The following is a 13,315-nucleotide window of genomic DNA, read 5'->3' as shown; positions in this document are numbered from 1 at the left end:
AAACATCGTGAGGAATCTGACATATTGAAGAATCAAAAGTTCGACGACATGTGACATCCGCCAACCCGCACTTAGCCAGCGTGGTGGATTATGGCTTGTACCCTCACAGAAGACCCATGTCCCTGCAGTGGGAACGTATATGGGCTGATGATGATGAGTTGGTAATAATTTTCTTAAATCCGCTATGCTTGTAATTTGGACACTAACGGAAATAATATAATTTGCAGGCGTGCTTTATGGTTTACGACGCAGATGCTGATATAACAGTGAACACAACCCCTAATAAGGCTCTAACTTTCCCTTTTAACTCCACTGAATTTCTTCTAATCCATACTAATATTATAAATGCGAAAGTAACTCTGTTTGTCTGTCTGTTATTCAATCACGCCTAAACTACTGAACCAATTTTCATGAAATTTGGTATGGAGATATTTTGATACCCGAGAAAGGACATAGGCTACTTTTTATCCCGGGAAAATGACGCAATCCCGGAAATCCTACGGGAACGGGACTATGCGGGTTTTTCTTTGACTGCGCGGGCGAAGCCGCGGGCGGAAACCTAGTATAATATAAGAGTGCGTTTTTATTTTGATTATAAATTATCTTTATGTAGATCTTCGAAATTATAACCCAAATATCTAGTATCGTAAAAATAATACAAAAAGAAATGATATATAATAATATTGCCTATTAATAGATATCATTGAATTTTCATTCATGAATCTTTAATACCTAACTTATTAATATTTATGTTTTTTTTTATTCAAACTTATTCAAAAACATGATTTCAAGGATGTACTAATTCACGTTGGTGAAAGCAATGCGATACCACAGACTAATAATAATATACTACGTGTACTGTGCTTACAGTACGTATATATGTAGAATTGCACTGGCTCACCACTACACTCAATAGTGCGGGAACACGTCCATTCCAGTCCGGCATCGGCCGTCGACTGACTAATGACAGCTATAAGCTGTCCCCACCACTGGTGTACGTGAGACAATGTATATATCTATTTCATAGATACACTACATCCCTTCCTTTTTCAAAATTAATTAATTTTCGCTCCAAATAATCACATAATGAAAAATTATAGAATGATACAGTTATCAAGTTATTAATCAATAATTCCCAATAGAACTTTGAAACCTAAGTTAATGAAGAACTCTTAAAATCAGAACATACTTATCAAACCTACTCGTTTGATACTTGATAAACTCATTCCGTACTAGCTTCCACCCCTGCCCTTCCTTTTCAAAAATTTTTTTTTCTATTTTCAAACGAATATTGTATAGAAGTGTATAACATTAACCAACATTTTATAAACAGCGTCTGTCCTTCAAAATGATTAGACATTTTGTAGTATTCGACAGTTCAACAAAGGAGAATGACTACGGGTGGCATCGGCAAAATTTTAGTTGTGCCACGTATTCGCGATATTGCTAATTCCTATTTGCATTTACAATGATCATATGTATCAATATTAAGTCTAAATAATACCGAATAAATAGAAATAAAAGTAAAAGTTTTTGTTTTGACACATATATCTATCTCTCTAGCAAGCATCCTGCGTCATATGTCATAGTATCTATTTGAAATGAATGTTGAATGAATGTGTTCGACGCATTGTTTGACGTTCTTTTGAAATAATGTTTATTACGATTCACTTTTCACATTTGTCTTGTAAATCAAAATATTACCTATGTAATAAATGTAAAACTTAACGTTCATCGTTAGTTTAAACTCGATAAATTATTTTTTTAAAGAAAACTTTAATCGTTTCTAAAAGTACCAATATCAAACTTCAAATTGAGCTATATTTCATCTTGACACAACAAGTTTGATTGCGATACCAAGTGCCATAGTCACTTGGGCAATCTCCTTTAGACAATTATAGAAAATATGACATTGTTATCTAAATTTACAAATTTTGGCTTGCTCAAAAATAGTACAAAACTTATTATTGAACTCCATGTTTTTACTACCTAACATAAGTTTAAAGTATCTGCATATCTTCAAACTTATTAACTTTATTCTTATTTTTTTTTTTTTTTTTTAATATCAGCAAATTTGTAAGTGGCCAAGATTCCGTACTGATGAGTGTACACCACCAAATTCAATGCTACATGTTTATATTGATTATTACTCAAACTGCAAATGTCTCAATGTTTAGGATTTGCGTTCTGAATTCTAAAGCTACACAATTACCTACTAAAAACGTGTTCAGTTTCTCCTTTAAACCAATTGACTTTATCTGACGATAATATTATTATGTATTATGTATACGCCAATAACCGTGCTATTTTTGTATTTTTTGTGTAAACAATCTAAATATCTTAATCTTCAACAGACCCAAACATTCTTGAGATCTAAGTACCTTTTGTTTGAATTCTAAATTACCTTAAACAATACAATAAATGAACATTTGAACAACCTTCAAAAACCAATTCAAGATACGTATTCTAACCATAGGATTTACCTTATGTCAGCTGCTTATCTAAACACGTAATTATCTGTTACATTTTATTATGAACTGCGTAAATAAGAAAGTATTAAAATATGCGAGTATTAAGTGTTTCGATTTACCTTCTATTCGATTAAATTAAACCTGCCTCTTTTTCATAGTCAATTAGGCAATGCTGTACATCACGTTTTTTCATTAAGTATCTATACATTAAAGTCAAATGGAAATCACGCCTTAATCAAAAGTTACGAAAAACTTATTAAATATCTTGATGCAACTACTTAACGCATTACTTTTCATCTTTATTCAAGTAGTTATAAAGCTGTCTTTGCATAGCATGTCATTTCGATTTGTCAAGGGTAAGATCTGTCGACTAGTACGTACTAATGTGGGTAGTCAAGAAATCAATTCAAAATAATTCGCAAATGGTTTTTCATTGTAATATATGGACAAGTGAATGTTTATCGTTTACGTTCAATTCAATGACTTTCGTTGCTAGTGTTAACTTGCTAACTACAAAACCGTTAAGGTATATTTAAATTCATATTATCATCATTATTTGCGGAATGTAATTACAAAGATATTACCTATATACAAGTTATAAGATTCTTAATCCTTCCACTCGTAGTTGAACGAGAAATTATTTATATTTTAAATTACATTAAACAATATTAGGTAGGTATGTCACTAGTGTTATTTCGATACATAACGAAATTACTCTTATAATATTATTATTGCAAATGCATGTCCAATATGATGTCAATAATTAATAAGTAAGTAAGTGAGTAAGTAATTTATCAACCCTGTCTGCAATATATTTATAGGTAGTTGTTTAAAACTGTCTGGTATTTATGAAGGTAGATTGTAATACTTCTAGAATTTAAACTATTTTTGCAGTATAAACTTTACACGTTGCTAATATAGTTTATTCTGATATCTGGTCATAATTTGAGTATTTATTCCTCCTTTTTTTCGTGCAATTAATATGAAAGACGTGCTTACGCCACAGGATTTATTTTTTTTTGAAATATGTATCATGAATTACTGATGTAGATCATCAGTAGGTTCCAAACTACGTGAAATACTAGTAATATCACACGAGATAATAATTATATAACTACGTAAAACGTTGGGTTAAATTTAATGTAATAAGATTTAACTACACACTGGTTTTGTACGTTACAACCTACAACAAAATCTGTTCAGTATTACCATCGCATCATTGTGAAGTTACTACAGTTTGAAAACTTACTTTATTTCTAATTGCACACTCAATGTGAAATTATATTATCTACTGACCGTTTTATGTGAATGATTGCAATACAGATTAGTTTGGTACCAGTCACCCAGTTATACGTCACCCTGGATTCCGATGAGCACCGGCTGGATGTGTTGACACGTTGCTCGACGTGGTAGCGGACACCAGGCATGGTGTCGCGGACCCAGATGTGATGTCACGGTACCTAGGATATCGTGTTGCGTATCAACGAATGATACTCGATGCATGACGCTCGAAGCTCGACTCCTGCGGTGCACGACGCGATGACATGGCGTTCGAAGCAGTGGTGAGAGCGGCAGCGCCATCCATGCTGCGCAAAGTGAAGTTGCCGGCCTGCTGGCACTTGTCGACCTCGACAGTCGACACCTTACCTTTGGCACCAACCAAAGAGTGACACGTAGAATTACTGTTGGATACATTTTCCCATTGAAAACGTTCGAATGTAAAGTAGCCTCGTCCCGATGGCACACTTCCCATTTAAGGAATGTCAATTTCTCCTATTCAAGGGAAATCCATACCTCCTTTTAAAAGGAAATCGATACCTCCTATTTAAAGGAAGTCCAGACCTTCTATTTAAGGGAAGTCACTACCTCCTATTTAAAGGAAGTCCATACCTCCTATTTATAGGGAATCAACACCTCCTATTTATAGGGAATCTATACCTCCTATTTATAGGGAATCTATACCTCCTATTCAAAGGAAGTCCCTACCTCCTATTTAAAGGAAGTCCCTACCTCCTATTTAAAGGAAGTCATCTTTCTTTCTTTCTTTCATACCTCCTATTTATAGGGAATCAATACCTCCTATTCAAAGGAAGTCCATACCTCCTATTTAAAGGAAGTCCCTACCTCCTATTTAAAGGAAGTCATCTTTCTTTCTTTCTTTCATACCTCCTATATATAGGGAATCAATACCTCCTATTCAAAGGAAGTCCATACTACCAATTTAATGGAAGTCCATACTTCCAATTTAATGGAAGTCAATACCTCCAATTTAATGGAAGTCCATCTATTTTCATTTCAAATAGAATATGAAATTCAAACGAGTTTACTCGTCGTCGTCGTTTCAGCCATGGAACGTCCACTGCTGGACGGCCTGCATCCAGTGACTCCCAGCCACTCGAACCAGGTCGTCTGTCCATCTTGTGGGAGGTCGTCCCACGCTTAGCCGCCCAATTTACATGTAATGTCATAATAATATAAAATTATAACCATGGCGGTTGCGAGTCCATAATACTTTGTCACATCTTGGTACCTACAGGTTACTACAGGTTACCACTTGTATTTATATTGTGGCTTTTTATGCATTAAACAAACATGGATATATATTAATTTACCCAATCTATTTATAGTCTAACGACATTTTAAATATTTATTTCTAATTTCTAATTTAACGAAATTAGTTACAGATAAGTAGCAGTCGTGAGAACGTTAAGACACTTAAATAGTTTGCCACTTGAATAATATAATAAAACTAGGTGTGGCTAACACACAGTATTTTAGTGTATGCATTTTTATAATATTATGTATATATTACTCAAACAAGTATTTCAAATATTTTATTTCATATTTATATTCGCATTTAACGAGTCGCAGTATAAGCGTTGTATGCGTTCTGCGGCTAAAATATTCATTAATGTGCGGGTAGTTCTAAAATGTTTCAATACAGTTTAATTCTGTTTAAATTTAAAATCGTTCGTTCTTATTCCTTGTCTATTTGTTTTTATCAGTATTTATTGTTTAATTTCTAATAAGTGTATTATGAATTCAGTGTGTACATAGTAAGTTTATACTTATTTTTCCTCCTTCTGAGTGGAACAAATAAGCGAAATTAAATAGTGAGTGAGTAATTATTTACCAACAACCTAAACACGGTACTGTTCATTAAATATCTATTATCACAGAAGCCTCTAAACTAGGTTTCCTCAATGTGAGTGTGTGACCATATAATTAACTCAAAATAACAAGAAGTTTAACCTCTCCTGATAACATTATATTATGCTCACAGGATGTCTTGAAAATAAATTACTTAAATTCAATAAATTATATTATATTATATTCAATAAATTATTCAAACCAAAATAACTGCGTATTCTAATTACTAGATTAAAATTCAAAAGATTTTATTTTTATTGTGTCGTTCTATTTTAACTTGTGAAGGATTTTGGATAAAATTGAAATTGCATTTGTATTTAATATGAACCAACGGACGTAACGGTTATTCTGTCTTTAACATTTCAAAATGAATTCTGGTATGTTACTACATACCCTCTCCCTTTTTTATTAAATTTCTTAAAACTTTTTATTGCACGCGTTCTCTTTATAATATTGTAACACTGACCTTTTACCTCGTCGCCACTTGTACTGTGCTTACAGTACGTATATATGTAGAATTGCACTGGCTCACCACTACACTCAATAGTGCGGGAACACGTCCATTCCAGTCCGGCATCGGCCGTCGACTGACTAATGACAGCTATAAGCTGTCCCCACCACTGGTGTACGTGAGACAATGTATATATCTATTTCATAGATACACTACACTACGTATGCGATACTAAAACACTTTTAAAATAAATTTAAACAGATGTTAGTCTGGCACATACAAAGCATAACCTACATAAATTATTCGTATTTTTCATTTTCAATTCTACATGATATTTTATGATTTAATTTCAGATAATTATTTTAATCATATAATTATACAAGTCGTCATTACTTTTTTGGGGGGATACCGGATAGTAAATTATTATCTTTAGAAAACAAGTTATTTTTATTAATAAATAACATGCATCGTAAAGTACCAAATCAAATTAAAACTATTCAATAAAATTATCAAAAGCTATATCGATATTATAAGCATTATCATAATTCGTTCTTTATGCAAGCTAAAGAAAAAAATTGGTTGATTACACATTACTATGACTTGCATGTTATACGAGTATCTCCATAAAAATTAGCTTGTACATCTGCGTGGTTGATTAAAACAACATTTCATTGTTCCCGAAGGTCCCTCGAAGCGACGATGATTCATGAAAATTATACTTAGTCCTGCGCATCCATAATTTATGATGATTTCTGTACGGAAATCACAGGACCACCGAGGTCTTTGTATCCTATAACTTCCTGGCAGAGATAAATTATGTTAAATTTCTTTTGTCATACTTGTCACTTGATTATTCTGGGTTTGAAGGCTTTGTGTTTGTTGTGGTGAAGACTTGTTCTATAAAAAGTGTACATTCAATGTATATATATATGTACATGGTACCTAAGTATGTATGTGTATAATTAACGCGTTTTTATACCTTACGATTCTTAAGTAGATGAGTTAGTTTTTATTATTAGCGATTAGGAAGAAAATTACAGGGTTCAAAATAGAAAGAACTAGTTAATTTTGGTAATTATATTAAACTAGATTTCCGGCCGCGGCTTCACCCGCGTTTTCAAAGGAAACCCCGCATAGTTCCCGTTCCCGTTGGGATTTCCGGGATAAAACCATGTCTGCTAAATTTCATTGTAATGGGTTCAGTAGTATTTGCGTGAAAGAGTAACAAACACACACACAACCTCACAAACTTTCGCATTGATAAGATAAAGATTAAGATAAGAAGAGATAGGAGGATATCTACAAGTATATGAAAAATGAATGCAATTCATTAATACGTAGGTACTATATTACATTTTGTGTACTTATTAAAATTTTGAATAATCACTCTTTAACAGTATAAAATTACATTCAACATACCTAACCTTATTGGAAAGAAGTTATTTAGCTCACTTGAAACATTCAGCAAAACATTTATTAACAAAAGCGGAACAAAAAGCAGAATCAGAAATCGACCTAAAATTGCGACATCCTTGTCACTCAATTAGTTTTCAAGGCTTTTAATAACAGAGATAAATCTATTGTTGTACCTGTATATTGTAACCTATACCAAATTAATTATTAAATTGTTTATACTAGTGATCACACGCGGCGTCACTCCTATAGAAATCAGTACATGGCCTTTTTCACTTTTGTGCAAATTTAGACATACTTACTTAGCGAAATTTTTATGAAAAACATACATGCAAACAGTTACTGCCCAATATTACTATGGAAAGGAGAGCGGAATATTATGTATATAAAAAATTGTTTCACGCAGTATTTCAAGCAAAAGACTTCAACGAGTGATCGCTTGCAGACTAGGTCGATATAGGATATTGGTATAATAATTAGTGAATTTTTTAATTTATCATATTTTTTTTTCTTATTCTGTACCATCAAAGCAACCTACAAACACCCCTAGAAATTACATTCAACATAACCTTTATGCCGCTTATAGGTATGAGCTCATGAGCCGCAAAATTAGCATTTGCTCATGAGCCGCAAAATTAGCATTTGCAAAAGTTAAGGGAATACACTGATATCATAATTTCTGATGCCACGAACCTGTGTCACGACTGTGACTTGCCAGTGACTCAGTAATGTTTGAAATGTCAACGTATATGTTGGCTAAATATATCGCAATTAATACAATCGTGTAAAGCCTATTTGTTCGTGCATGGGTATTTATTTTTTTAAAAGATCTTATACATTACTATAACGTATATGTACAGACTATAGATAAAGATCATCTGAACCATGCCAATTTCTATATTGATTTAGATAACTTAAGTCTTCATTAGTTTGATTTTGCAGTTCAATTCGTATACCTGGCCAGCATGATGGACTATGGCTGGAACACGCTTAAGAAGCCTGTTTCTTTACAGTACCACTTACATAGGCTGATGATGATGACTACGTCATTGTTATTTCCAAGAGCATATGACATAAACAACGCAGTGTAACATATCACATAAATTACGCAATTAGAGCGTAAAATCGTGACCGATTAACTTCTCTATAGCAGTAGCGTCGCGTGCGGCGTCACAATTATGGTCCTCACTTATTTCGATGGTTATTCGGTTTCTATTGCAGGAAGGCGGTAGTTATTGATGTGTTATTGATTTGGTGGAAGGTAAGGTTCGATGGATGTGTACTTTTTGGTTGAAGATTGTTTCGGAAGTAGTAAACGTAGAAAGAAAGAAGCTTGTTTGTATGTAATTGTAAAAAAAATGTAGAGTTCAGAGACGGGACGTTAGGACTAAATACTAACTAACTGTTTGGGACAAAACTGTAGGATATAGTATAAGAACGTTGTAATTTCTATTCTTGCGCAGCTTATTTATCGCAGCTTTCAATAAAATATTTCATATTACTCAATACAGAGTACAATTATCTCTATCAGTATTATTTCATAAATATTTTGAACTAAGGTATTTATTAAAATACGGAAAATATCAAACTTCCATGCCCTCGTTACAGACTATTCTTATCATCACGAACCCGATACATCGTAATGTAATTTTATCTCACTGCGCCTACCAAGGAGATCAGTGTAGCATTGGTGTTATTTATTACTTATTTCCTGATATCTTCCTTTATTGTTATTATACATATGTATATTGTGTATATATAGTGATTGTATAATCTTTAAGACTTAAGTAATCCAAACTGCATTTAGAATAATTAATAATTGTTATTTTAAGTGTTCATCGTTGAATTGCATTTAAATTTAAAATAATATCTTAATTTTAAAATACGTCATAAGTTTATCATGCTTTTGATATCCAACCCAAATGATACAAAAAATGGTCAACAAATAAAAATACATACGCAAATAACAGTGAAGCTATAAATTATTATGAGTCCCAAAATTCATCTTTTAAATAATTACATATTCAATTATATTATAAGGACGTACATTTGTGCTAATTTACATATTTATCAATTAATAAACATAATATTAAGACATTTCATTGCCTCACCAATCTATACTAAATTAATATGTATTATAAAGCTGAAGAGTTTGTTTGTTTGTTTGAACGCGCTAATATCAGGAACTACTGGTCAGAATTGAAATTGTTTTATATAAATTTTGTATAACGTAAATTAATACTTTTTATTAACTCCATGTGCAGAAAAAGAAATTATTTCGCATATATTCTAACCATTTTACAATGTATCATTTATCGATCTTTCCAAGGTAATGCTCATAAAACATTAGACATGAAAGCTGACAACAAAGGGATGTATGCTAATTGCCTGATAGCATTTTGCATAATATGCTAAGTTGCATGCGCCATGCATTCTAATCGCATATAACAATGCCATGTGCCATGGGATGGTACTAATTATTTTCTTTCTTCTTGTTTGTATTAAGTGATAATCTTGTAGTAGTAAGTATTAAAATATAGGAGGAGATACTTCAAATAGGTAATTAAATAAATGGTGAAGAGTTAAGACATACCTACCTAGGTAGTTCTCATGATTATCGCATGGTTTACCTTGAAAGTTTTAATTGCCCCCAATCAGAGTGATTATTCTCTAATGTGTCATTGGGTTTAAATAAATAGCTTTGAAATTCAGATGATAGCAGATATTTTTTTAATATCTCAGGTAAGTTGTGGTCGATACACCTGACTACGTACTACAGACGTACCATGTGGGTCGAAGTAATAATATAGGTATTAACACAGATGATATAATACTAGGTATATTATATTAATGTTAGATATATTTAATACATACAAACAGTGACTTCGTTTGCTAACCGAAAATTTCGCTTCTATATTTTATAAATTCGCAATTTCTTGCATTCGTATTCTAAAACACTGTAGTCTGTAGGTATACTTGTAGTAGGTAATTAGATCAAATGTATGGAAAATTGCAAGTAAACGTGCCGATTAGTGAGAACCATGTGAGAACGCTAGTTATTGAGCCGAGACAATGGGCTGATAAAAAATATTACCGTAATAAACACGTTTTCTTCGCCTGGCTAGAATGCGTTTAATGTAGTGGAAATTGATTTAATACATATAAATCTATAAAAGAGTATACCATTAGCATTATCGTTATACACAAGTATTTAGGAATAGAGCCAAAAAAACTGGCCAAGTGCGAGTCGGACTCGCGCACCGAGGGTTCCGTACATTGCTGTTTCTTTTGATTGCGTTGACATAGAAGTTTGATTTTGTTACAGCTTAAAGGTATTTTAGACCTGAGTATTTGGTATGAATTTCAATTTAATACCTCTACGCGTTTATGAGGAAATGGGTAGTAAGTTTAAAATTATTAAAAAAAATATATATTATGTGATGTAACTAAAAATTTATGGTTTTCGTAATTTTTACTTTATCTATGCTATAAGACGTTGCTTCGTACCAAATTTCAAGATTCTGAGTTCACGGGAAGCACCCTGTAGGTTTTGATTCCCTTGCAAGTGTCGAAAATTTGCGGCATAAACGGCTGTATCTTTTGATTGCGTTGGCTTAGAAGTTTGATTTTTTCACAGCTTCAAGGGACAGTAGACCTGAGTAATTGATATAAATTTCAGCTTCAAACCTCCACGCGATCCTGAGAAAAAGGGTCTTGACAGACGGACGGACGGACGGACGGACAGACGGACAACAAAGTGATCCTATAAGGGTTCCGTTTTTTCCTTTTGAGGTACGGAACCCTAAAAAGTGGAAAATACATACCGAGAGATTGAAAATGTCTTTGTGAGATATGTATTGAAAAAGGTCTTATTAAAAAAAAACATTGTGTCCTAGAAGAGAAATTGAATCAATATTAATTACTTAAACAAAATTATCAGCACTAAAATATCTGATAAGTGAAATTAAAAAGATAAATCACTTATTACCCGACTACGGCAAAGCAAAAGGCTCAAAGTACTACGGTAGATATATGTAACGTGTGACTACGCCTTTCCAAACATGAAAATTTATCTCTACATAGTAGAATTCTGAAAATCTTGTTTTATACTTTTTCAGCGTCGTTTTTTGTCGTAGTTTGGTTTTAGTTGTTTTACTTTTTATTATACGATATTCTTGATCTATGTCTAGCACGAAGGTCACGGACCTCTTCTATAAACAATAATCAATATTCTACAACCGTTTACAATTTACATCAAAACAGCTTCCTGTAAACGCATCACTGATGTTTCATGCATTATGTAAGATTGCATTACATATCGAGATTATGTGCTAACCTCCAACTTGAGTATATTATATTATTAGTTAAGTTAGTGTTAGTTTTTAAAGAATATAGGTAACAACTAAGGGTAACAAATTCCTAAATTCAAACTAGCGCTCATAAGCAGAGTGGCGCAGTGGAAGCGTGCTGGGCCCATAACCCAGAGGTCCGTGGATCGAAACCACGCTCTGCTAATCACTTTTTTTCAAACTTTGAATCAAGTTAGCCATTTTTTGTCTGCTTGAGAGATGCTTATATGCTTTAAATTGTACCTTCATCTCTTTGGAGTTCATTCAAAAAGTTATAGTTACTTCTATTTACCTCACCCTACAACTAAATCTGTTTAACAATCTTTTTCGACAGTCGAGTAATTGTGAATCATAGACACCACTTAATAACAACACAAAGGTAATTCAATGCAAACAAAGCCACGGTATAAGCGTGTTGCGATCACATAAAGATAATACACATTACACAACCAACGTGCTCTTACTATCTCTAGACCTTAACATTGTGTTTATGACTTCGCTTTCACGTAATTTCATTGAAAAGATCGTACAATATGGTTTTGATCGGAGCAATGACTGGCCGAAAGTATTTAGCTTTCCACTTATAGGTACCTAGTACCTAGTAGTTCAATGATCTAGAAACTTCAAAAAAAATCAACCCTACCATATTCGCAAAATCTCTCTTCTTGTGGGGCCTCATTATCTACAATTATATTATTATTCTTACCTTTACCTACGAGTAAAATTATTCAATTCAGTTGAGATGATGTTACATTACCTATGCAATCATTACCTATGTTACGAGTTTACGACCATCCCATTGAGTCTGAGCTTTAGAAAGCCTTCTTGTGCATCAGCAAGTCAGCATTCAGTTGAAATACGTAATAATATAAGCATTACTTATTAGTTATTATTATAATGCAATGTTAGGTAGTACTACATATTATACAATTATTTTGTGATGTTAGTACTGACTTCAATTCAATTACACTATTTTCTAAAGTTCGGTATACTATAATTTGTAAGGCCTAAATTTTCTGTAGTAGTTTCCATTATCAATATTCTTACACCAACATACAGATCCAAATTTCTTATTTCAACAACATTTGCAAGTTTAACAACATTGCTCAAATGTTTAACAAAAAATACGTACCTACAATAAGAAACCGGCCGTTTTCTATATTTTCACAATACAAAATTCTAAGACACAAATGGAAACAGTTATAAACTGAATGTGGAATTATTCAATGCGCACTTACAGTTTCTCTTCAAGGACGGAGTCTGGCTGACGTTGACTCTCACTGTCAGCGTTCTTCACCTGGAACCAAACGTGACTGTTATAATGATTTACCCTTTAAATTACAGGAATTTTACGTTTAAAGTTAATAAGTAATATGAAGGCAATATGCTTTTATCAAGGTTGTTTTGCAGTTGCAGCTGGCTGAAATTCTCTGCTGATTATATTGTTGACATAAATTATTTTTTACATGATTTTAAATCTT

General features: G+C 32.8%; 1 protein-coding gene and 1 non-coding gene across 2 annotated transcripts in view; one reads left to right on the top strand and one right to left on the bottom strand.

Moving 5' to 3' along the window:
• Positions 1-13,315, bottom strand: part of LOC149902597 (neprilysin-11-like) — a 47,067-nt gene that overhangs the window by 20,114 nt on the left and 13,638 nt on the right. The window contains exon 2 of the mRNA XM_090109940.1: positions 13,073-13,131. Within this exon, the coding sequence (XP_089966066.1) occupies positions 13,073-13,131 (59 nt within the window). The remainder of the gene's footprint in view (positions 1-13,072; positions 13,132-13,315) is intronic.
• Positions 11,928-11,999, top strand: TRNAM-CAU (transfer RNA methionine (anticodon CAU)). Its single transcript has one exon. It is a non-coding gene; the product is annotated as a tRNA-Met (tRNA).

This window comes from Colias eurytheme, chromosome 15 (genome assembly GCF_061535395.1).
Source record: "Colias eurytheme isolate Ceu_HAF_F1 chromosome 15, ilColEury1 Martin Lab GWU primary, whole genome shotgun sequence".
NCBI classification, from domain to species: domain Eukaryota; kingdom Metazoa; phylum Arthropoda; class Insecta; order Lepidoptera; family Pieridae; genus Colias; species Colias eurytheme.
The sequence above is the reverse complement of the archived record's forward strand: the minus strand, read 5'-3'. Positions and strand labels throughout refer to the sequence as shown.